Raw genomic sequence first — 25,805 nt, forward strand, 5'->3', positions numbered from 1 at the left:
TGTTGTTATTCTTGTTTCTAGGTTATAAAGCAATAAAAATAAGCTAAGCATAACCCGTGCGCAAAAATACTGTAGACAGTTGTTATTTTATATGCTGAAAAGCAATGTTGTTACTGATGATTTATTGTTACCTACCTATTGTCCATATTTAGGTAAATCATATCTTTTTGATAAAAGTGTTCAAAATATCCCAACAGATAATGACCTGTATGGAAACGGAAAATATTTTTGAATACATTCATTCTTGTAAATATTTTTGATATCGACTGTATTTCATACATTTGTCGAAGTGTGTTTTATAAATATTTATTTTTGAATTTTTTAAAATTTAAATCTTCAATATTTTATGAAATATCTATTTTAATTACAATAAACATCATGAAACTCAAAAATCGATCATCCATCCAGTTCAATTATACGATTTCCTTTATTTTAGTTTGCAATATAACAACAATACTCATTTTTGGGTAAAACGACTTGTTATTTATTTACAGAGTTATGTAATTAAAAATTCATCATGATGATTTATTAGAGTTTAAAAATATATTTAGTTAATAAATTATTTGGTTACATTATTTACATGTATGTACATAGGTACTTACTTATAGCTTCGACTTGTTTGTGACTTTGTGTTGTGCCAATTACTCGTGTAGCTTAAATATTCACTTAAATAATATTTATTGTCCTACTGGCTAGTTACATTTTAATTACTTACTTGTGTCCTTTATAGCAAAACAATAGAGGAAAAATAGTTAAATGAGAGAAATGTCAACGTATAATATTATCTGTATTTTCTTTCTATAATGACTACAATAAATTATAACTGTCACATTATTACTAGCTAAATCTGTACAGTATATTTACAAGATGATATCTTATTTCTAACATAATATCACAGTTTCAAGAATATTTTTTTCTATTAAATAATATTTAAAATAAGTTTAATTAGGTTTATAAGATGTCCTTACTTGATCTTGAGAAGTTCTCAATATCCACCTGTAAAAGAAGAAAAGGAATGTGAGGTGGCGAAATTAAAGCTGAAATCACACTAGTGTTTGACATAGTGTGGTAGTTACGTATCGTGTTGAGATGTATCAGAAGCGCTCCAGGACTTGCATTGTCATCATTGGCGTCAGCTTACGTCAGTCCACTGCCGGACAAAGGCCTCTCCATCGCTTGACCGATCCTCGGATAATATTCTCTTTCAACTACCGTACAGATAAATATTTTGTATCAAAGCTTCAGTCGGCTAGCATCAAAGAGCATCGATATGAAATATTATGCGCTTGCATAATAAATGAATTCCATTAGGCTTCTGATAGATCACGACACGATACGAGCTAATAGTGTGAATACAGCATTATTTATTTTTAATCGAGAAGCATAATTGGCTGTTAAATATCCTAATTAAACTTACTGAATCGCAAAAGGTGCAGACAATTAAATGCAATTTCATAATTTTAGTGAAGACACTATACTATAGATTCTGTAAGGTTAAAGTAAAAGTTTGTGGAAATCGTTTAAGGCGTAATAGGTAAGGCCTTCAGTATAATTTCCAATAACAGTGAAAATTCAATCGACATTCAACAAACAAGTATTGAAATGTGAGTTGGAATGTTAAAGAAACATGTCTCCTAGGGTGTGTGACATACACTTTTGGTATTTTAGGAATACCTACATGGTTGCGAATGGCAGGAATGTACAAGGGTAAATGATGATATGCAGGGTGGAAACGATAAGTGATCTCACCCGACTATTTTATTGTACGTGACAAACGTAAAATCTCGCGAGGAGCAATCTGTAACGATTAGAAGTAAATAAGTGGGTATAAATTGTATTGTAACGTCAATTATTCTATAAAGAACTTTTTTTAAATAACAGCATGAAGTAGGTTCATTTGAGAAAGTTAACTTAGTTTCCAATGAGAATAAAATCTTATTGCGTTCTTATGGTAAGAATTGAGACTCAAGCCACCCATCTTTTTGCTGAATGGTCGGTAGAGGAGGGAAAAACAAATATTAAAACAACAATTTCGTCACGAATTGCTTATTTTCTTTCAGAGAACTAAAACTGTAAAACTATATACTGTGTCAGACCGAAGCCAATAAAGCCGAACTTTTAAAGATTTTAATGAAACCAAACATGGACTTTAATGAATGATCATTATTATAGACGCATGATAATCGGATGTACCATATCTACTTGTGCAGTGAATTGTTACGGAAATGCGTAGCAGTCAAGAGATCCTGTCACTTAAAAAAATATTCGAAAAAAATAATGAAAGCTTTTGAAGACACGAAAATGACTTTTCTCCCTGTTTACTCTCTCATTGAGTCTGATTTCCATCGGTACAAAAAAGGCGAAGAGGAAGACCTCAAACCACCTGGATGACGGATGTCCAAAGGGACATGAAAGTGTTGGGACTCCTCGAAACAGACGTTCAAGATAGAATTAAATGGCGGCGCATGATTAAGAAAGCCAACCCCGCGTAACGCGTAACGGGTTAAGGCGAGGCAGAAGAAGGAGATTGAGTATAAAGGGTTAGCTTATGAGATCAGTTAAAGGGGCTTGCTAAAATCTTCAGAGATTTATCGATAAAGTAGAATTTAAGTATGTAAAAGCAAAGCTTTAGAGTTTACAGGTTCTAAACTTCTTCAAAAAGTAGGTAGGAGGAATGCATTTTTATGTTTGTTGAATAAATCACCCAATAGTAAGGTGCGTATTATAGAACAAAGCTCTATTTAATTTTAAAGCTCAGGTCAACCTGGACAGGTCTACGCCGTATTAAACTCAATTGAAACTAAAAGTATTGTGGACTGCGATTGTTCAAAATTTTGGTAGGCCTAAATTTATGATAGAGTTTGAATTCAGTCTTAATTAGCTTTGTTTCATAGAACCGTAAACAAATCTAAACTCTGATATCAATAATTTTGTATCTCTATTTGTAGGATGTTGTGTCACCCTCATTTTGGCAAGATATGTTTGCTATGGATATATATACCTACCAGTGTTGTAACTGTAAAAACTGATTCACGAATTAATTTAACTTTGTTTGCGATTGATGTATTTACCTTTTCCTTTGCAATATGTTTAGGATATTTAGTAACATAAAACAATTATTGCAATCAAATATTATTTTCTAAGTCGAGAATTGATATATTACTCGTATTTTCATTAAATTGTATAATATTATTTCATTGAAGTGTTTAATATTCGGCTATAATTTATTTGGCCTTATGTTTTTATGCAATAAACCAAATGCAATGCAAAGAAAAACTACACTTTACCAAATATAGGTTATGTTAAATTATAGTATTAATATTTAATACGAGTTTCAACCATATGACCAATACTGTTAGGTTGTTCTTTAATAAATTGTGAGGATATACTAAACACTAACAAGGAAAAATGCTCTATAGAATCATATTAATCCTAGTTCGAAAAAAATACAATTAAGTGTTTGTTTAGTTTCAATTCTCTCGGCAATATCAAAGAAAATATGTGTCGCTTTTATCCATGTGAACAAGAATAAGAAAATGTTGAGATTTCCCCATAATTTCCTAAAAATATCGTCTTCCACCATGAACCACCAGGAGCAAAGTTTCTAGACTTACCTTCAATTTCGTCAGCTCACTCCTCCAGTCAATAGGACTCACTTTACACTTAGATTGAAGAGTGCGACACTTTCTTTCACCGTCGGCACTAGGTACTGTCTTTACTATTCTTCTAATTATTTTAGTTTACGTGTTAAACTGTCTCTAGGAATTTTCTTATAGCTAGAGCTACTTTTGAGATCGATCTGTTACATCGACGTCATACCTGTGGACAAGGGAAAACAATGTATAAGTTATAAGCAGTTACTACACGAGATAATGAGCGCACGAGCTTTATAGGTCTATTTTATAAAAAATAATAAACCTTCTTGAATACTCTATCTACTAAAATACCGCATCAAAATCCGTAAATTCGTAAAAAGTATTTATAACTACGCAACGGATTTTGATGCTTTACATTGCATACATAAAGACAGACTTTGTTTTCCTATGTAATGATTTGTGTTTTGTTCTTTTTATCCACTTGCAAAAAATAGGGGGATTTTTTTTCTTAAAACAGTAATATCCTATCATGTTTAATTGCAAATAATCTAGGAATACTCTACAACAACTACTCGTACAACTGTACTCCGTGAGCTTATTTAATTTTGCGTTTAAACTTTTTACAGTATTATTTAAAAAGTTATTGTGGAAATCATTGGGGAGGCCTATGTTCAGCAGTGGACGTCCTATGGCTGAAATAATGATGATTTAAAAAGTTTAAATCCAATAGTTGCTGAACATTTTCATTTACTATATCTGTTAGGTATAGCTACATAATTCTATGTATTTAACATACCTATTTATACATTGTGTAACAACCAAATTCCTTTAATCATTGAAGAGTTAAGCAATGAAAAACATAAAAGTGTTTATCACTACTCGTATATACCTACTGTATATTCTTACTACTTCACAAGATATACTCACATAACCTTATGATTACCTAGTTAGCAAGAGGTAAGTACATAACTATTACGGTCCACATTAAGCTCTCAACCACATAGCCATAGCTGAGAACCATAACGCTTGATTACTGTGACTAAATTAAAGAAGAATTTATTTAATTATCAGCAATCATACTTCTTAATAAACTTCTAGCTAATTACATCTTCGTGTATATTACAATAAGCACTCTGACTAAATTACCAATAATTGTTTAATGCTTTTAATAGGAATGCTTCTTTATTATAATTATCACAATTTGAATTTTGCATAAATATCTCTATCGTCCCTGTGGGTATATATTATAGTTATTGCAGTTTTTGCATCTATTGTACTGATGATGGCACACAAACTAAAAATTATCCATCGTATGTAGTGGTATTAAGTACTATTTTGTGACAATAATGTACGCTTTGCGTTATTGCAGTGCTGCGTAGCTTTATGTAAGTACGAGTACACTAATGTTCCCCGCCCAGGTCTACACAAAATTAAGTTTATATGTACTGTACCTATTTAATTTTGACATACGCGAATATTTGCTATTAAAGGATCGACTTATAGCTTGCCTTCAAATATATTTGGAAGAAGCTATACTTAAAAGGCACTTTCCATGATTAGCTCGTAAAAGTATTCTTCGAGGCATACTAGGCCATACTAGAGTGTCCCTCGAATACTCTCTGTATACTCAAGTACCTACTGCTTGTGATTGATCTTAAGATCTTAAATGAAGCAAAGGCACTTATTTTGAATATTCATTCATTAGTATAAATCTAGTTTAATCTTAGTTAAAATAGTTAATACTAGGGTTATTCACCTTTAACGTTCTTAAGTAAATAATAAAATACTATGATTTGATTATTGTCATTGCGTGAAAAACTTAGGCCGAGTTCCACCACCTAACTTTGACCGTAACTATAACGATAACCGGTAGTTTTTGTATGGAGTTTGACAGATTATTGACGTTTGCCAAACTTAAAGTAAGATGGTGCAACCCAGCCTTAATTATAGGCACCAAGGCTTTGACATGAAAGAAACACTGACCTGATAATTTTAGGCTCTCTTTAGTAAGAAAATATTTAAAAAGGTAACTGTAAAATTTTAAATAGTTATTAGGTACATACATTTATATTATTATTGTGTAATTAATAGAAGTTTAATCAATTAACTTTCGCGGCAATAACCGTCTTAGACCGGAGTCATACCAAGACGAAGATGATTAGACGATTAGTTATATTTACGAGTGTTATCATACTATTTGAAGTGAGTACGATACGTTTGCAAAGAAATGTTGTTATTTGCTAAGAACATTTTGTTACAACATACAAACGGCTATTGATTTATCGTAAATGACGTTATTAATGAGATATTAATGTAATACCTATTATTTTTATTAATAGCCATCAAGTTAAACAGAAGTCTAAATAGATAAATAACCCAGTTTCTAGCCTGTAATTGCTTCCGAGTGTTCGACAAACCGGAGATTCTCAAACTTTTGTCAAACGCATCTCAAACCCAGACGACTGAACTAAACAAAGGCCACAGTTATGTAAATAAACTGCGAAAAAACGGCGACAGAATAAAATGAGGCTTTCATCACCTTGCGTGTGAACAAGCAGTCAATAAAAATCAACTGACACTCGAGAAGTGACATGCTTTTACACCTGTTATTTAGAAGGCAATAGTCGTGCAACTCGCGAACTTCTTTTTTATCCCGCGGACCCTTTCAGGTTAATTAATCGTATTTTAAGAAACCCTAGATCAAATCCTAAGGTCCAAGTCATGAAAATGTAGAGCCATATTAATATCCCTCTGAAAAAGAAGCTGTCAATTTTCATGACTGAAATCTGGGCTTTTATCAAGTACATAATATAGCTTTAATAAGCAATTTCATAATTGCATAGAAGAACATTTATTTCGGCCAAATATAACTTCTTTCTGGGGCATGTAAAGGTCAATTCAGGTTCTGCTTTGATTGGCGTCAGAATATAAAAGAGACAACAACAGATTGACCGTATTTTCTTAACTTTCGCGAGAATTATAAATTCTAAACGGTTTTTATGGTGATTGACTGCCTGTACTAATTAATTATATGTATAGATACGCGGCTTATGTTGTGTTTCCGCTTTCAAAGTGTGGGAAATGGCCTCTCTGCTAGCCACAGGTGTGTAGCGATTATCTACCTATACTAATATTTTATGTACGGAGAAAATGCTGTTTGTAGGTAAATATATACCTATTAGAAGCATGTGTGGGTACCCAGGAAGGCTTGTATGGCTATATTATTAGAATATTAATAAATTCAGCCTCATATTATTCAGTGGCCAGAGTGAATACTTCCTCGATGCAAAGTCTTTCTTTGGGGATAGAACCGAGTCACTTTGATAAAATACTAGATTTGCACTATTATACACCAGTCAATATAGTGTCGCTTACACGAAAATTAATTTAATTCTGGGAAATAATAATGATATAAAGCAAATTAATGGCACATCAAATATTGCATATGTCTGCTGTGCTAATAGAAAGTATTGTTTCTAAGAAACCGATTCATATCTTCAGGTACATTACTCGAACGTCAACTAAACAATTAGGTTTAATTAATGTAAGATAAATAAAATGGTGTTTTAATAAAAATTACTTATTTCTTTAATTGTTTTCCGTAAATCATTTCTTCGCAGATTTCATTCTTATATGCGAGACTATCTATTAGTTGGTGAAATTAACACAGCTAGTATTTTTTGGGTTTCATACTTGAATTATGTTTAGTTATTTTTAAATCTTTGAAATCAGTTTTACTAAATGTTTGTTTAGAACAGATTTTCTCTTGATTTTACACGCTGATTTAGAACTACGATTAAACATGAAAAACCGGATTCGAATCATCAAGTTCCTCAAATCACCTCTGATTGTTTACCATAGTATCCCATAGTATGTTTGTGCCAAACACCGTTGCACTCTACATAATGTATGTACAGTCGAGTTCTAAATATTGTAGCGCAGTAGCGCAGACAATACTGCGCTAAAGCAACATGTTTATGAATAGTTTATATGATTACATTTTATTTATGTTTGAGTTTGTATTCAATATATGATCGTTACAACAGTAACAATATTTTGAAAAATTTGCACTGTCAATACATTTATGAACTCGACTGTACCTATTACATGTAGTCCTGTAAACTCAACGTGTTCATGTTCTAGTGTTAAGGTACTCGACCGCGGTATAGTCGAGATTGTGTAAGTAGGTAAATTATGTAACTTTAATCACTCGATCGCCGTGTGGTTACGGCAGAGTAGAATACATTTGTCACCAACCCCTACTCTTCCCGCGGGTGTCGTAAGAGGCGACTTAGGGAGTACACATTAAACAGAGAACGGGCAGCAGCGATCGATAAACATCAATCTTTTAAACTGCGATCTCCAATCCGTCTGCCAAGCGTAGAGATTATGGCAAAACCCTCCACTAAAGTGGAGGAGGCTCATACTCGTAGTCCAGCAGTGAGCTGTAAAGGGCTGTTGATGATGATAAATCTGTTTTACCGAATAGAACATTAAATCTTAATCAATTGTAGGAAGGTTTTTACATTAAGTTAAAGGCAACATTTGCGATAAACTATTATTATTATAATATGCCAACATCAAGCCTCTCTAACCGTCTGGCTTGGTGGTGAGTGTCGGTCATATTCTCTAATTGCCTCTGGGAAAATAGAGAGGGTCGTGCTTCTGCAGTGCAGACCAATGAAACGATGATATTAATACGTTTATAATGTAACATAAACTCACGACTGTTGACGAATGAGAAGGTCAATCATAGGAATATGATAATTGGACTGCAGGCCAATGTATCCTCTAAAGCACGGAATATTTATTTTAGGACTATCAGGTTGATTGGCTGCCCTTTTGTCTCTATGTCTGAGAGTCCTCCACCTGGACATGAGCTCTCCTGGCTTACCTGGAAGTCTTAAATAGACTTCGGACGCAGTTCGGCCCTAGTAAGGACAATCTGTTCAGGTGGGGATTCTCAGATGGTTCAAACTTGGAGTGATAGTGTGGTTGTGTTCCCCGGTCGATGAAACAAATGATGTCGTGCCCTGCGTGCTTAAACAACCGCACGCAGGAAGATTCAATGAATGCTACTGACAACGCCACTCTTGTAGCAGAGTTTTGGGCTGACACTGTGTAAGTTTGTCGCCAACACGACAAGAAGAAGAAGGTTGCAAGCCCAAAACTCTGCTACAAGAGTGGCGTTATCAGTAGGATAGGTCGATAGGTCTCAATAGACCTGTTATCCTGTGAGTTACTAAAGGCAACTGCCGAAGTTCACCCACAGTCCCAACTCCTAGAGCATTGTCAAGACTTTCAGGACTAACCTCTTACATGATTGGTGGTTTAGAACAAATGGGAACAATTACCGAAAGTGACTTTTCAACGTGTATCTCATCTGAGATACAAAACCAGTATCAATCACTTTAAATGTAAATTTGAATGTATTTAATGAATCATCCGCGAACTATGATACCTTTTGATATTTTGCAGTTGTTAAAGTAGTTAGGTACGAATTGTGTACTCGTATACTTATAGTGATGCGTGATTGTGCAAACTAACATGAATTGTTTTATATAATACGAGTATTTCATTGATTTTGTAAATAGTTAATTTTATTACGTGCCATTTTAAATTTATAAATATGCGCGTGACAATACAAACAACATTTATATGCGTACTATAGGGTCAGCACTAAATTGTGAAAAAGCTATTAGATACTTACTTTGGAACAGAAAGTTAATAATAGAAACAAATTAAGATTGTCTTCAATCACTCATCATCATGATTTCACACATTTGGCCTGCGTTGGGAGTACAGGTTTATACTATTAATTGCCTCTGGTAAATTAGAGAAGGGTGCTCCTCTTACTAAAAAGTTTCATTGTATTTATCAAACAATACATTTTGTATTAAATATAGCACAGTCCTTATAATAATAAACTAGTGCCACACGAACTATGTAGAGTGCTAAAAAGATGGCTGATGATTCGCAATCACTAACATAGTTGCAAGTCAATAAGTCAATATTGCTTGTCTTTGGTCAGCAATGAATTTCTAACTTGCGATCCCGTTTGAACTCAATACATTTCAATCATATGGACTCATCGAAATATTAGAATCCCCATAAGAATGTTATGCTTAACCCTTAATTGTGTAACTCTATGTTTTTTAAACTTTTGATTTTATATTTTTGACAACCCTAGTTGACGATCGTTGGTCACAGAGATATACATTAATTATTGAGATATGTGCTTGCTTTTCCAAATTAGATTTATTGTTTTGATTGGATAATAATAATAATAGCAAGCAAGAAAAGTGACGTTTATGTTATAAGAAAACTATTCTTTGCCTGAACTTCATTTGGAAGAGATGAAGAGATCGCTTCTATCGCTGTAACGAGACAAAATAAATTGTTAGATGTTATTGCTTTTTTTTAATTTTGACTAATCGTTTACTTTGTGTATTTTACAATAAATCATTATCTACGAGTGTTAATAGATTAACATCATAATACAAGTCCACACCTCTGTGACCAATTAAATCAAGGGTTGTCAAAAATATGACCACAATTCTTCGGTACACTTATAAAAAAAAATACCTACGTAAGTGTAGTTCATCACCAATTCAATCATTAATCTTTTAAAGCATTTTAGATTGATTTTTTTAGGAATATGGATATCCAACATGATGATAGACACAGATTTGATGGACCAACGGCATTTTTAGATCTCAAAAATTGAATTGATAACATTAGTCCCAGTTTACGAGTACAATGCAATGGTCTAATTATATTTTTATTTGTGCAAAACATGTAATCCGATTTATAAAATTAATAAAGCCAGGTTTTTATCCACGTTTAATATGATATTATAAATGGACCACCCTTTGCATACGAACATTACATGTCGTTTTTTACACTGCACTAACTTCTTTTTGGGGTTCTGAACTACTTTTGAAAACAACGAAACCTCGTGTTTGGTGAATTTGGGTTCATATTGGGCGTAACAATTTCACTGACTAAGTTCTCGATGCTGGGGATCTCGTTATGGGAATTAATGATCTTGTTTCGAAATTGTAGCAAACTATGGCATTGGTCATATTTATCGGAGAACTGACGAAAAGTGGAGAGGAATGGAAACCACGTTGCCTTAGGACACCCACCTTCTTGATAGATCAATGATCTCAAGAAGATAACTGGCGGCGGTTGGATAAAAAAGCATGAGATCGTGATTTGTGGCGTTCCTTGTACAGTCAGCTACAAAAAGTTCGTGACACCCAAAGTGCCCAAAAAGTTGACAACACAACCTTATTAAAATTGTAACAAAGACGTGCGAACATGGCTACTTTGGATGTCACGAACTTTTTGACGCTGACTGTACCTACATCCAAAACGGACCAACTGGAGAAGAGTGACTGAAAAATGTTCTATGGCTCTGATGAATGAAACTGGCATTTATTGTTGACTATGTTATTCAGAAATTATGCTAGGAGATGGAAACGTACGGAACCAATAGCGCCAGAGCACTCTATCTTGACTGCTTTTTAAATAATAATCTAGCAAACTCAGAACACTTCGGCTTCGTTCGTTTGTAAATTTATTTAGGGTTTTTGTACGTGCATTCGACGGCAGATTGAGCATAATGCTGCAATAATAGCTCTTACTGCGTGCGGGATAAGGGCGGTCTCATCAAAGAGACCGCGTCACGCTTGATTTGCTGCTGTGCACTTAAAAATTATAAAGAAGTTCTATAAGTTATTGCGAGAACCGTATTACATTTCACCAAGTAGCAGCAAGGGCAAGTAAAGAGGTAAGTGTATTTGGAATTTTATTTGTAATGAGTAGGTACTTTGATATCGAAATAAACAAAATTACACAACAAGAAACTAGCAGGTTATAGATTTAGCATTAATTAGTGATAAGTCAAATATGTATGAAGTCATATGACTGGTTGTGTTTATACAAAAGCGTTTGTTTCAGGCGTTATGTAATATGAATGTACGATATACCCAAATAGGATTTACTTACTCTTAATTTGTAGTAGGATCTTCTTATGCGAGTGCATTCATGCACAATTAAGCTCGTTTTTTGAAACGATGCTTAAAACTCGGTTCAACTCAACCATAATTGGTTAAATATGTTTGGGTTTGAATCTTTTCTTAAATTTAGATTTGTATTTGAGCGTCGATTCAAATTATAGAGCTTTCGGAGCTTATAGGCACGGTATAGATAGTACCTATTACCATGTAATGGGGTAGGTAGTTTCCGCGGTTATTTATCGCTTGAATGAGCATATGTCATAATTTGACATTTCACCCGCCTCAATTGAAAGCCATTTATGGCACGAGTACTTAGAAATGTCATCAAATACCTACCTGTAAGGACGTAGTAGATAACTCATATTTTTATAAGGTAGGACGGTAGCGTTAGATCCAATGCGGCGCGAACCGGTGGTGCCAGGTCATTCCAAATTTTTGCAGCAGCAAATCTAAAGCAGCCCCTAGCACTAGCCAATTTTATTTAATTCAATTTCAATTTCATTTCAATTTTAGTAAGTAAGGTAAGTAGCTGATACCCCCTGTCTCTAAGCGATCTATTTACGTGTTTAGGAAACAGTTTACTCCATAAGTAAGTTGGCATTTTTGTATGATGCAAAGTGTGCAGAAAACATGCATACTTCAATGTGCCTTGTTTGGACATACTGAGAATGTTTTTATATACAGTGAACCGTTAGAAGAAAAGCTTTATTTTCAAGGGCTTTAATAGTGAGGTAGGTTGTTAGTAGTTATGCTTCTATAAAAGTTTTAAGTTAAGAAATGCATTGATTGATTAATTGCAAGCAAGCGCGCGTGTATCAACACAATTACGTTTATGTTGCTTTCGAAACAGTGATACTGTAGTGTCGTGCGATGCCATTGTCCTGGTCTGGGCGTGCTGAAGGTACAGTCAGCTCCATAATATTTTTTCAGACTTAAGTTTTTTTGCACATAAATCTACGGAAATAGAGATTAAATCGACTATGTGACACCAATGGTCCACTTTGTAATTAAATAACATTTTAAACAATTCAATGATAGTTTTATGTTGTTTGTAAGATTGTAGAATTATACTGTCGTGAACTGTAGATACTCTTCTGTCTTTGACAGACATTAAACTTTATTACAAGGGAATAAGATCCAACATTTAATTGATATAATGTACTGAGCAGAATTTATTTGATTTCAATTTTGGCATTGTATTTAAAAGCCTCAAAACTTGTATGTATTAAACACGAATGTAGTTGGCCTATTATTTATTAAAAATAAAAAAACAAACGTGTTTTGTTGGATTGATAACTTTGTTTAAAACTTTATACTCAAATAGTTATTTAGAAATCTTTTGTTTTTCTTGTCTATGATATTTTGCGCATTTATTGCGTTAGCACGAGGCAAATTAAGCAACTGCAACAAAGTTTTTCATACATAAATATAAAATGACTTGAGCATTTCTGAAAAGATTTATAGAATGACAATTCGTGATTAACGAGAAAAACAATATCGAGGTATTGACGACTCTATCATTATTGTAGGTTTTTCTTTTGTCTTTGGTGCAAGTTTTTTGGTATAAAAATAGAATTGGATTAAAAATTTTAAAAGATTTTATTTGCCAAGACCATGCGATCAAACAATGCAATGCATGACAAAAAAATTTACTTTTTTCTGCTGCATGTACCAACATCGAAGAAATCGAAGCTACTGTTAATGATTCACTATAACGTTTAATGAAGTTTAATCACCCCTAGTCGGCTAATAGAAACACCATTTGTTAGTAGAAAAACGCGTAAGCACAGATAAAGTCAATGCGCAGATACAATAAAAAGTCAAAAGTAAAAGACAAAAGAAGGTCTTCAACTTAGGTGAATGAACGGTACTTGTGCTTGTTACTCCGGTTTCCCTTCGATACGTATAAATCTTTCAGTCTTGTGTTTGTTACCGTGGTTTCATCAAATGCCTTAAAATAAATGCCTAAAACGAGCCAAGAACGAGATGAACTTGATACGAAGGGTTCCGTACTACGTACCTATATTCGAAGATTGAACTCTGGTTTAAAATAAGATTTTCATACTTAAACGTCAATTTAAAGTAAAGTTCAACTAAAGTTTAACTTTTTGTAATAAGGGGGCATCAAATACTACATTTTTCTATTATTTTTATTTTAGATTGTATTTCAATTTGCGGCAAAAGATATACATTTGGTGAATGCTTCAACTATAGGCACTTTGTCTTTAATATCATGGATCATGAAAGACATACACGGATAGACAGCGACAGCGAAGGCTCGTTTTCACGTTTAGTAATTGTTAGTACAATTTAGACAGAGAATACAAATATATACAAGGTGGAAACGATAACTGATCTTACTCGATTATTTCTAAACTTATCTATCTATCTATAGCAGCCTTTGGGTTCGCCTTCGAACATACGCCTCCTCTTCAACCCTCCACCGACTTCTGTCCCTGGCCACACGCATCCAGATCACTCCAGCCATTCTAAACTTATACAAGATATCAAAATACTAGTTACTGATCCTGAAATTGCTTCATGAGCACGGTATCAATTATTTATAGGTTTCTATCCGATGATGTATCATGACTGTAGCTATAGCCTATTATTGGTACCATTTGAAAGAGCTTGTGAAGCAATTTCAGGATCAGTAACCAGTTTTTCGATATCTTGTATAGTTTAGAAATAATCGAGTGAGACCACTTATCGTTTCCAACCTGCATAGGTCTACTCAAAATAAATTGTATACCTACATAACGTATGTACTTATTAAAAATGTTTTTGAATTTGTGATATCGACCAATTTTAGTTTAATTGAGTGTGTTATGTAAGATGTTAGCAAATTATTAGGTAGTAAGTATTAGTTAAAAAAATATTATACAATCACCTGGGTGATCATAGTGGGACAGACCTAGCTAAACTATTCGTAGTTTAAAACGAGTAAAACAATATTTAATTGTGTCGATGATTCCGGGTATAAATCATACTAAACATTTGCCCTTAGCGGGATTCGAACCCCCAAGCACAGCTGGCGTTGTAAACGTTCATGCCAGGTGTCGATCCTTGTAGCCTAGAGCTAGGATCATATGGTTTGATGATTGAATTAAAACATTGGATTTAGTTTAAATGTAGATAAATTAGTTATAATTTTAAATACAAAAGTGGCTCTACCAAATTCGTTTACTACATTTTGACGCTTGATCCTCTCTCCAATGCAAATACTTTCGTATAGAGATTGAGATTGTGTTATTAGCAAAAAATTGATCAGTTAAAGTTTGTTCGTTCGTTTTAGCCAAATGACTTCCACTGCTGGACAAATGCCCAAGGATTTACACAACAACCACAATTATGTATACATAGTTTGTATGGCATGAAAATTAAACCAATATCTTAGGCGTTTACGTTACGGTGCGGATAAAGCCATGTATTCATTAGGCAACATTTGTTGATAAACACTGTTTATAAACTGTTTATAAACAATGTTTCATAATGTTTCATCATCTCTGTAAACAGATTATAAACAGTCCATAAACATAGGTGATGAAACATTGTTTATGATACATGTTGCCGTGCTCCCCGCTATGAGTGGAGAGCAACTGTGGACGGCCAAGTTTCAGAAACCTGTGTTTATGGTAAACTTGTTTCACACTAGTCATAAAAAATTTATCAACAAATGTTGCCTAATGAATACATGGATTAAGTGTGCCTTGCATTACGGAGTTTCATACAAAGAACACTGACCACCTCAAGTTGGTAATTCTCTGTGATCATCAGAATATGCTGGTCTCCTCTCTATCGTAAAAGAATAGAATAAACATGACCCTATCTATAGTCATAGACCAAAGTTAAAGCTCTAGATTGCAAAAAAGCATATAATCTAAAACAGCTAAAAATTATCCTATCGGTATACAACTCTGGTGTCTGAAATTAAGCCACTATAGCCAATTGGTGATTTAACGTGTATTTTTACGACTTTGCAGAAAATGTAGTTTTTTTTTTTAATATTAATCCTGTCTTCTCCTAACCAAGTTGTTTGTGTTTAAACGTTCCTTCTGTAAAGCAAGAGAAAACAGCTTTATGTGGCGTTACGACATCCTCGAACAGAGTGTCAAAGACAAACGGTCGGTACTGGGTTAACCAAAGCATCAACAGTAAACTTAAGATTACTATCCACACTATGCCAGTTTAACTTTCCCCCGATATAAACTTGACCTTCATTGGTTAGGTATTAATTGGCGGACAAGCTGTTGATCCTGGCTACACAGAAGTCGCAGCTGTGGGAATGAGCGGTGGTAGTAGTCCCGTAACCACACTATTCGGCGAGTGATATTAAATTTGAACCGAGATGCGGAAATAATCATTCCCTGCAAGTCACGGGTATCACCAATGTTAATATGACGGTCATATTTAAGTTAGTGGGCCAGCCATTTGTAGATATTTACCAGATAATCCAGAAAAATATGCCGTAACTATAAATAGACAGGTGGTATACTAAACGAAAACCATGTGGAAATCATTGGGGGAGGCCTATGTTCAGTAGTGGTCCTGTGACTGAAATAATGATGATGATACCAAACGGACACTCTATTCCTGAATTAAGGTTGCTGAATTAGGCCCAGTGGGACAGGCTTATTGAAAAAGTTTAGTAACACAATAATACTCAGGGCAATAGAAAACTAAATTAATAATATCTAGCCGCAGTTTGCTATTAAACGCAAGGTTAAGTCTAGGCGCAGACTACAAATATTTGTCGGCCGATAGTCGGGTCGGGCTGTAAATCAGAATGGACATGTATGAAAGTGCGCACATACAAATTAGAATCGGGCCCAACTATCGGTCATCTAAAAGTCTGTAGAATCCGGGGAGTCTTAGGCTGGGTTGCACCATCTTACTTTAACTTTGACAAACATACAAAAAACATCGGTTATCGTTAAAGTTAAGGTCAAAATTAGGTGGTGCAACTCAACCTTAGTCTTAGCTCGTTATAAGCAATGCTACGTTCTCCGAGCTAGCTTAGCTTGCAGTGTGCTCTAGACTTAAAATTAGTCATGACTCATAGACTTGATGAATTCCATATATGGGATTAATGTGAAATATTTAAGAGCTCTACATTAATTTAATTTCAGAATAGAATTATGAGAATTTAACAATTTTCAAAATCAAAATCTTTATGTAGTATTTAACTTAAATTATATTATTGATGTCTTTTAGAAAGCTGATTAGGTATATTGAATAATAATTTGTAACTAAGAAATTGTTTTTTGAAAATCTGTTAACGATTTAACTATCGGGGCGGCACTAGTGTAGTGATATAATTTAATTCGAGCTTACGGTCAACCTTATCAAATTGAAGATATCTTGTTATAGGCAATAAACACCGAGCATTTATTCTGTTGAAGCTATCAAATCTATATTAACCAATCAAAAATAAAAGGCGCAATAAAATTTTAAAGCACGCTTTTTTAGATGGTTATACACTAACACCAAAATTGAGCTACTGTGGGCGAGTTTACTATAAAGATTGAAATTTAGTTCGTAGCACGCAGTTATATTTGATTTGGAAGTAATTAAATTATTAGGACTACTAAATAAAGAGCTGGCAACGGATTTCACTATCATAATATTAATCCAATTAAGTTGTTTGATGGATTTTTGCATTATAAAGTAAATATACAAGCAAACTGGACATTATAATTGATTATGATTTCGCAAGTTTCCTGTTAAAATGCCAGAAAAAGGACAATGATTTGTGGATTAGGTATGTAGGTAGGTGTATTTTATGTTTCCTTTATCCAGTTTGAATATTTTTGCCATTATTGATGTTTTTGGATGCAATGAACTAACAATAAAAAATATGAATAGAGTAGAATTAATAAGACCAGCGAAGAGGCTTCAGATTGAATGCCAATATGTATTACTAGCTTCCCCCCCACGGCTTTACCCGAGGGTCGAGTGGATTTTAATAAATTATAGCTATTCTTTGCTATAAATAGCTATGCATTGTAGATTACTTAACATTTAATGACTGAGACTAACTTTGGATTTGATCTCATTCTCATCTGATGGCTCATATGCCAATGAGATAGAAATAAGATGATAACAGCTAAGTCAGAAAATGTCTAATTTTCTGGAAATTTAATGTTAAACCGAGTATTTATATACGAGTAAGAAGTACTTGTACATGAAGTCATATAGGTACTGAATGATAATTTTGATTATTTACAAGCGCAAGATAATAAAACATAATATGTACAGAGTACACTATTTATCTTATTTTCTAGAAGAGAAGAGGCGTAGGTAACGAGGCTTTCTTTCCTAAAAAGCAAGTAACTTGGTAGGATTTTTCTGTTACTTTTTAGTAACAAAATCATTGCCTTTGCCAACCTTTTCAACATTAGAAACCTAAAAATGATAAATAATTGATTCTATTATACCTTAATTACATATCCAATATCTGTTTCCGATAATACTTAGCCCGCATCTATCATACAATGATTGGTAAACATTTATAATTACTTTGCGTTTATTCAGTAAGTTCATTAATAAAAAATATCATCTAATAAAAATCCTTCTCTCTAAGGGACCCTTAGGTATCATATGTTCGTTCGTTCGTTTCAGCCGAAAGACGTCCACTGCTGGACAAAGACCTCCCCCAAAGACGTATCATATGTAGTAAAGGAAAATTAAAGGAAAATTAAAGGAAAATTATTTTAGTAAAACTAACATTAAAAAAACTAATGGACTGCTAACTTTAAATGTAACTGTGAGCCCTGTAACATCATTAATGATGGTTTAATTTTTTTTAAATAAATAGTATTACCAAACTAAATGTAAACCGAATGAAATAAGTTGGGGCACCTAAAAATACAACAAGAGGGATGAAATTAAAGGCTTGGCAATAATATGTTCACTACAAGAGTTAACTTAATAGTAACTCAGTTTAACCTTACTTAAAGTAACTGTTAACTACTGTTTTTCGTTAAGCTATTATTGTATATGAACAGTTAGGTTAGGTTAGCACCATCTTACTTTAACTTTAACAAACGTCAAAAATCTGTCAAACTCCATACAAAAAACACCGGTTATCGTCATAGTTACGGTCAAATTTGGGTGGTGCAACTCAGCCTTAGAGTAACAATGATACCTAAAACTCTATGAAGAATTTATTATTGAATCTGCCTAAATTGCTACTCATTAAATCTCTCATCACTAGTTAGTTGACTTCTAATTGTGTCTTATCTGTATGCGGGGCGACCCCCATACAATCTTATAATGATATAACATAAGTTATTAATTATAGTAATTAATATACAGCTTTTTTAAATAAACAGTTAAATTATAATCATGGAAATCTTCAATGAGAGCTTTAGTCAAAGTTGTACAGGTAAATTTTGAATTTGTTTCCAATTAATTAAATTATGTTATTACTATTTTGAATTTTTTTTTGTAAAGTAGGCAATATTAATTAGTCTAATACACAAAATTGATGATATTGAAATAAAAAACTCGTGGTGCAATTACCGTTAATATCGTTTTATTACACAAAGCAAAGACAAAGAAACGATTTTTTGTCTGCGTAAATAATTTCTTCACTTGTAAGTGATAGATAATTATACCTACTTAGGTACTTAATTCTTACACAAAACCAATGATTTTATTGTAAAAAAAGCTGGTAATAGAAGACAGGACTTGTATCTTATTCTTGCACATTATTTTGTATTGCCCATTTTTGACTCTTGTTTTAAGTACAAAAAGTTACAATATATTATTTAAAAATATGTAATGTTATTTTGTTTATCTAAAAAGATTCAACACGATCAAACGGTACCATTTTAAATATTTGAAAGTACGGGACCATAAAAGGAAGTTTTGAAAGCACTTAAGTCTAATTTTGTGGTTTAAATCATGTTTAATTGACTTCTACTGTGTGTGACAACTGAGAAAGTTGTGTAAAATTGTTCAACTAATTATTAAATGAGACTAAACTGAGCTCTTATTTTCGCACTTTTTCATTGTTCGTAATATACCTACTCGTATTTGCATACCCTTATTGTTTAAAGTTTTGGTTTCCCAGCCGTAAAATTAAATATTTGTGCCTCTTTTTCTCAATTAAAGAGAAAGACCTACCTATTATGTAGGATACCTACGTAATACATTTTATTATAGTAAGGGTTTCTGAAAGTATGGCCTACCGTCCTAGGATACACAACGTGATAAAATTTTGTCGATGATTTTATAAGTCAAATGTATGGGTTTATCACGTAAAATCGATAAAATGCCTCGATAAACGTTTATCATGGCGCGCATCCTAAGCCTACAGCAATATCACTCCAACAGTCTTAATTCACAATCATATTTATCAGCGCCATCTATTGGTAGACTTACATAAATTGATTAAGCTTAAAGGATGGATGGTTCATTGAAATTCTTTCATCCATCTAAAATAAGACATGAGTACCGTTGTTATAAGAACTTTTCATAGTCAACCATCAATATATTTGTAAACCAGTACACAGTCATTCTTGGTATCGAACCAAGGACCTTGAATCCAAGTCTACCGAAAACTGCGGTTAACTCTCATGATATCGAGTCACATTGTAAATGAAATAGAAAATAATTATAAAAGACTTACCATTCATGAATTAAGCGTATAATGTGAAAATTGACTGGTGTCCCTCCACGTCCACAACGGTGGAAGGCAGGACTGCTGCAGGCCGGCCAGCAGCTCGGCGTGGTAGCGCTGCGCCGCCAGCAGGTACGGCGCCGGCGGCAGCGGCAGCGGGCAGTGCGGCGGCATCGGCGGCGGCGCCGGCGGCGAGGGCGACAGCCGCCGCGGCTCCGGCTCCAGCAGCGCGTCGATCGTGAACGCGCGCCGCGGCCTCGGACACGCCGGCAGCAGCGCCGCCGTATCAGGACCCTCCACTGGCTCCGGGCTCGGCCGCGAACACAACGCAGCCGGCGAATACAAACTCCCGTTGTGCATACTCCCACCCGGCGCACCCGCCTGCCTCGCCAGAAAAGCTCTGTTGAAACTCGCCAGCGCTGCCAGCTCAGCGTTCAGACTGTCCTTCTCCCCTTTGTGCAGCTTAAACCTCTTCCTTCTCCTCAGCAGCGAGCCGTTCTCGAACATGTCGAAGGCCTGCGGGTGCAGCGTCCAGTAGGCGCCCTTGCCGGGCCGGTCGGGCCGCCGCGGCACCTTCACGAAGCAGTCGTTGAACGAGAGGTTGTGCCGCAGCGAGTTCTGCCAGCGCTGCGTGTTGCGCCGGTAGTACGGGAACCGGTCGGTGATGAACCTGTAGATCTCCGACAGCGGCAGCATGCGCTCCGGGGAGCTCCAGATGGCCATGGCGGTCAGGGCGATATATGAGAACGGTGGTTTCTGATCTCCATATGACTCACGTGTGGGACGAGGCATCGTTTCGCACAGAGCTTTTCGCAATGTCAATTTGATAAGTCACCTTTATTTTGTAAATTTTCAGGCAACACGTCTCTCACAACGGAGTGGAAGATAAGGACTGGGTGTGCGAGCGAGACTGCGGCGCGTGGCGGGAGTGGCCTGGCCGCCGGCGCCGCCCCGCGCGCCTCGGCCAATGGCGGCCCGCAGTGTTTGTTTGTTGTTTTTGTCGGCTCCGGACCCGTTACAGAGGAATTTAAATTGTTATCACGTTTACATTATACAAAATTTATTCGACACCGACAACACTTGAGCTTGTTTCGAAATTGCAATGATTAAAGAAGTAGGGTACTTATCGATGCTGTGTGCGAGAGAGAGAGAGAGAGAAAGTTGAAATGATTGGAGATGATCTTTATTAATATGTAGGTGGTTAAGCAGAGGTTGCAGCGAAACTATAATGGCTGACGTTGATTGATAATTTAGACTAGATATATTTTAATTACATGCGGGAATAAATTTAGTTGATGAGGTTTAAACTTTGCTCATCTACCGTCAATTGTTAATTAGGTAGGACTTACTTGGATGTATAAATTTTGGGTCTTGGGCTTAGAATCGGAAGTTCGTGAGTAGGTAAGTACGTAAGTCCATCCACAGCATGAAGCGTTCTTGTCAAAATCAATAAAATCGGCAATTAGGTACGAGTAAGTTCTACTACGGAGCGTGAAGTGTAGCGCGGTAGAGAAGGCCTTACCGTTAACTCGGTGTCACCTCCAGTATTGAAAGCGTGTGTATCCGCTATAAATAGATGGAAATTATGGGCGAACATGAGTTTTCGTATTTGCAATCAATTTTAATCATGATGAAATGGTCGAATTTGGTAACTATTATAGCTTCGACTAGGTTGTTAAGAAAAATATTGGAAATCCAATGGCAGAAAGATAATGATGAAAAAGAAAAGTTTAATAATAATGTTTAAATAATTTGCATGCTATAAAATGAGATAGTAATAAGCTCTACCTTTTTGATTATTAACTATATCCCATTTAAAGCATGATTATTTGTTTGAAAGAATAATACAAAAATAATACAGTGGTAGCAGAATAAAGAATTATGAATGGAGACAAATATTATATTTAAGTAAGTACCTACCTACTAACAAAATCAAAATGGTTGAAGTTACAAAACGGTAGGAAGATAAATACTTATTTATAATTAATTTATCAATTGATTGTGATTGGTAGAGGTTATAACAGCGTAATACTGAAACGTACTCAATTCAGGTTTTCCATACGATTTTTTTTTCGTCAACGATCTCTTTAATCTGTAGCAGTAATAGCCTGCCGCTTGTACTCTACAATGTGTTGTGTATTAGCCTTAGGTACACAAATATATAAAAAAATACGTATTTAATTTGACCTGTATTTGGTGTTTTGGAAACATAGTCATCACAGCAACAATTCATACAAAAAAAAATATTACCGAATATATATTTTTTAACCACAACGAGGAAGCTCTTGGCCTGTATCTCACCTGATGTTAAGTGATGATAATATATAATTTATAAGAATGTTATTAGGTTCAAGTTACTTCAAATATATTGATGATATCAGGCTTGAAGCTATCAGGCAACTAGACCTAGAGCAGCGCGTGAGCACTCGACCCACTGCCCTTAGAGTTATCGCAGCCACAGTCTTGAAAGCAACCATCGGCCCCAGTCTAAATTATAGTTCAGCGTACAGCAGAAAGGTTAGTAGCTGGTATTGTGAGCCGTCGGCAATTCGATTGTAAAAGAGAATACACACTCAAATAGGTAATAAACAATCTGCGAGCCGAACACACAGCGGTGGACATCAAATTAGAAACATATATTTTTATTAAGATAAAATATTGACTTTATACTTGTATACGGACAAGAAAATATTTTACAACAAATATCTTACAGCAAATTCCAAAGTATTTCATTATGTGCGTGTGGAAGTTTAATACATAAAGAAACTTGTTTTTATTAAGAAACAATAAATCCTTTATTAATAAACGATTTGATTATTTACAGCAAGTCAACGACTTGGGAAAGTTCCGCTGGACAGCTAATTAGAAACGAAAGAAAACACAAATAAAAATTAATCAAATCATTATAAATCAAATATGAAGCATGCATGATAATATATAATTATACTCAATATTTATTCTTGTTTTTAATGACGTAAATTATTTGAAAAGATAATTTTTTTCACTATTTTTAAGGATTAAAAAAATATTTTACTCAGTGGTCTTACAACATTTTTGATTTCTATACCTTAGGTCATCACCACATTTATGATTAGTCGCGAAAAACTATTTTGTGCAAATAAATAAGTATTTAGGTTTTTTTTAAATTGAAAAGTACACATTGAATTCCATAATAGGATATCTTGGCAGTTGGCATGTCAATAATTGGCTCTGTTTTACCATAATCATTATTTAAACTTTGTGCCAAACTCCATACAAAAAGCACCGGTTTATGCTAATGTTACGGATAAATAAGGTGGTGCAACTCAGACTAACTGATTTAAAAATATCCTCGCTAAGAAGTTACCTCCCAGTAAACGCAACCAAATGGTAAAAAGTATGTGTCAACTTACCGCCATCTTTAAACTTTATTTAATTGCGCTGTTTAAAAGATAGTTATTATTGTTATCTTAAAATCTAGGTCCTTAATGTGTAACTAATTACATTGTATATATTGTGAGTTTATGTTTATAGTTACAGTTACCTACTTTAATATTGTTACATATTGATTATAATGAATGTCTGTGCTTAAATACCGAATATAATGGGCAAGGAGATAGGTTAAGAAAAACTTAATTACTTATTAAACTTAAATTTTTCTTTCTTATCCACAACGAGGTAGTTTTGGGCCTGCATTTCATCTGACGGATAGATAGATATGACCAGACTGAAGGTGGAATTGACTATTTTACCTCCAAATGCTGAAACATAACAATTCTTTAACACTGTCGTAATGGTGACAGACTTAGGTAAGATGTTGGTAGCTAGGCACCACCTGAGAGAGGGAGAGAGAAAGAACCACCGTTTTCTGAGCTGTTGAAGAATTATTTATTTCTAAGAGGATACACTTTTCTTTGCATGTTGGAAATATTTTCCTGGAAATATATGTTCAACATAATATAATTTGCATGATCTCTAGAAAACCTAAGTCGCACTTCACGAAGGAGAACTATCGGAGAAGTTCTGGTCCTCGAGCTGGTCTTCGAGTATGCAGGTTACGTTCCTCCATCCTTCTTCTTATTGTGTGCTCGCTGACATTCACTGGGCTTGCTGTTTGTAAATGCTAGCGTATCTCAACCGTAGTGCGAACTCGATTATTTGATATTGAAAGTAAGATAATCCGGTCATCGCGCGCTGATATATACATTATACACCTTAATTCCCCACTTCCTGGTTATTTTAAATTTTCAGCCATCTCCCGCTGCGTACGCCCTTGACTTCTAAGCAACACTATTTGAGCAACTGTAATGGGCATTATTCTCGAATTCTGGAAACGAGAATAACCTTAAGATTAATTTAAAAACAATAAACAAAACGCCAAACCCTTACAACATTTAATATCGAATTTAAACTTACTCGTACTCTTTGCGCTCTAAATGCGTTTCTAGAGTCACCAAGGTTAAACAGATGCATATTTTTATGGATCTAGCCTCTTAAATTAACAAAAACAAATGTTCTGTTAAAACGTCACATGAAAATTAGGTATACAGCACCTATTTGGCCTCATATCTGGTTATTTAGGCTTGGGCCAAATTCCGTGCCGCTCAGTATTCCTAGGTATTTATTTATGTACGTATTTATGGTGGTTTAGAATTAAATTTTCTAACTGTGATGAATAAAGTAATTTTGGTGGATGTTACGTACTTTTTATTTCGGTTACAAACACAGTTTCTTTAACCCAAAATCTATGCATAGAAAGTGGCAAATGAAAACTGATACTAATAAAAGTACCTGTTTTAAAAAGCTCTATCACATCAATTTACATTAATTTTTACCTAGATTTCTCGCTAAATTGGATAACTAGATATCGCAACAGGAACGGAATATACCTACAGATGTGAAGTGTTGCTGCAGTCTAATTTCTCCTATTTAAAGCCAAAGCCTCGAAGGCATTAGTGAATAAGCATCTCGTAGTCAAGCTCGCTCCATCATAGATCACATCTCTACCGCCTGGGTGGGATTTTAATTAAGAGCTAGCTTTACAACTTCGAAAAGGAACTACCTAGTTATCATTTAGTAACTTTCACGGAGATTATCACTAAGTTGTAGGTATATATTTTCCATCGCCTGCCATGTGTCAAGGTTTCTTCAGTTTAGAACGGATTTATTATTATTGATAGGAATACTTTAGTAACTCTACAAATAATCTCTGAATTTGGGCTTCATCTTCGCAGATATGATGGTGTATCTCTTTGTCCTAGTGTAATGTTAATTAAATACGAGTATTCCTTATAAAATTCCATTCAATAGTACAAATACTTTCAGTTGCATCTACCTTCTTTGTACAATACAAGAAAGTAACTAGCAAAAAGATCACAAATTCGATTCGATTTAAAACACTTGAGTGTTACAGGTACTTTTTTATATCTCTTAACATGGCTAGATTCTTTAAAATCTTTGGGGATAATTGGACTCTCGGTCGTTTATCACAAAATAAACTACACCGAAGGAAAGATCTAAATTCTTGTCAATAAATAGAAACTATTTTTCTTTAACTCTACGATTACACTAAGAAACTAT

At 34.5% G+C, this 25,805-nt stretch overlaps 1 protein-coding gene across 1 annotated transcript; it reads right to left on the reverse strand.

Annotated features, from left to right (window-relative positions):
* Window positions 1-766: 766 nt before the first annotated feature.
* On the reverse strand, window positions 767-21,125 carry LOC135076091 (fork head domain-containing protein FD4-like). Its single transcript, XM_063970552.1, has 3 exons — window positions 20,256-21,125; window positions 3,615-3,819; window positions 767-996 (listed from the first exon to the last, which is right to left on the reverse strand). The coding sequence occupies exon 1, from the start codon at window positions 21,036-21,038 to the stop codon at window positions 20,259-20,261; it is 780 nt and encodes a 259-aa protein (XP_063826622.1). The 5' UTR covers window positions 21,039-21,125; the 3' UTR covers window positions 767-996; window positions 3,615-3,819; window positions 20,256-20,258.
* Window positions 21,126-25,805: the final 4,680 nt, after the last annotated feature.

Source organism: Ostrinia nubilalis, chromosome 1 (assembly GCF_963855985.1).
Source record: "Ostrinia nubilalis chromosome 1, ilOstNubi1.1, whole genome shotgun sequence".
Lineage (NCBI taxonomy): Eukaryota > Metazoa > Arthropoda > Insecta > Lepidoptera > Crambidae > Ostrinia > Ostrinia nubilalis.

What these genes read in the sequence shown, in the direction of transcription:
- LOC135076091 (XM_063970552.1), bottom strand. Translation starts at nt 21,038, where the DNA reads ATGCCTCGTCCCACACGTGAGTCATATGGAGATCAGAAACCACCGTTC.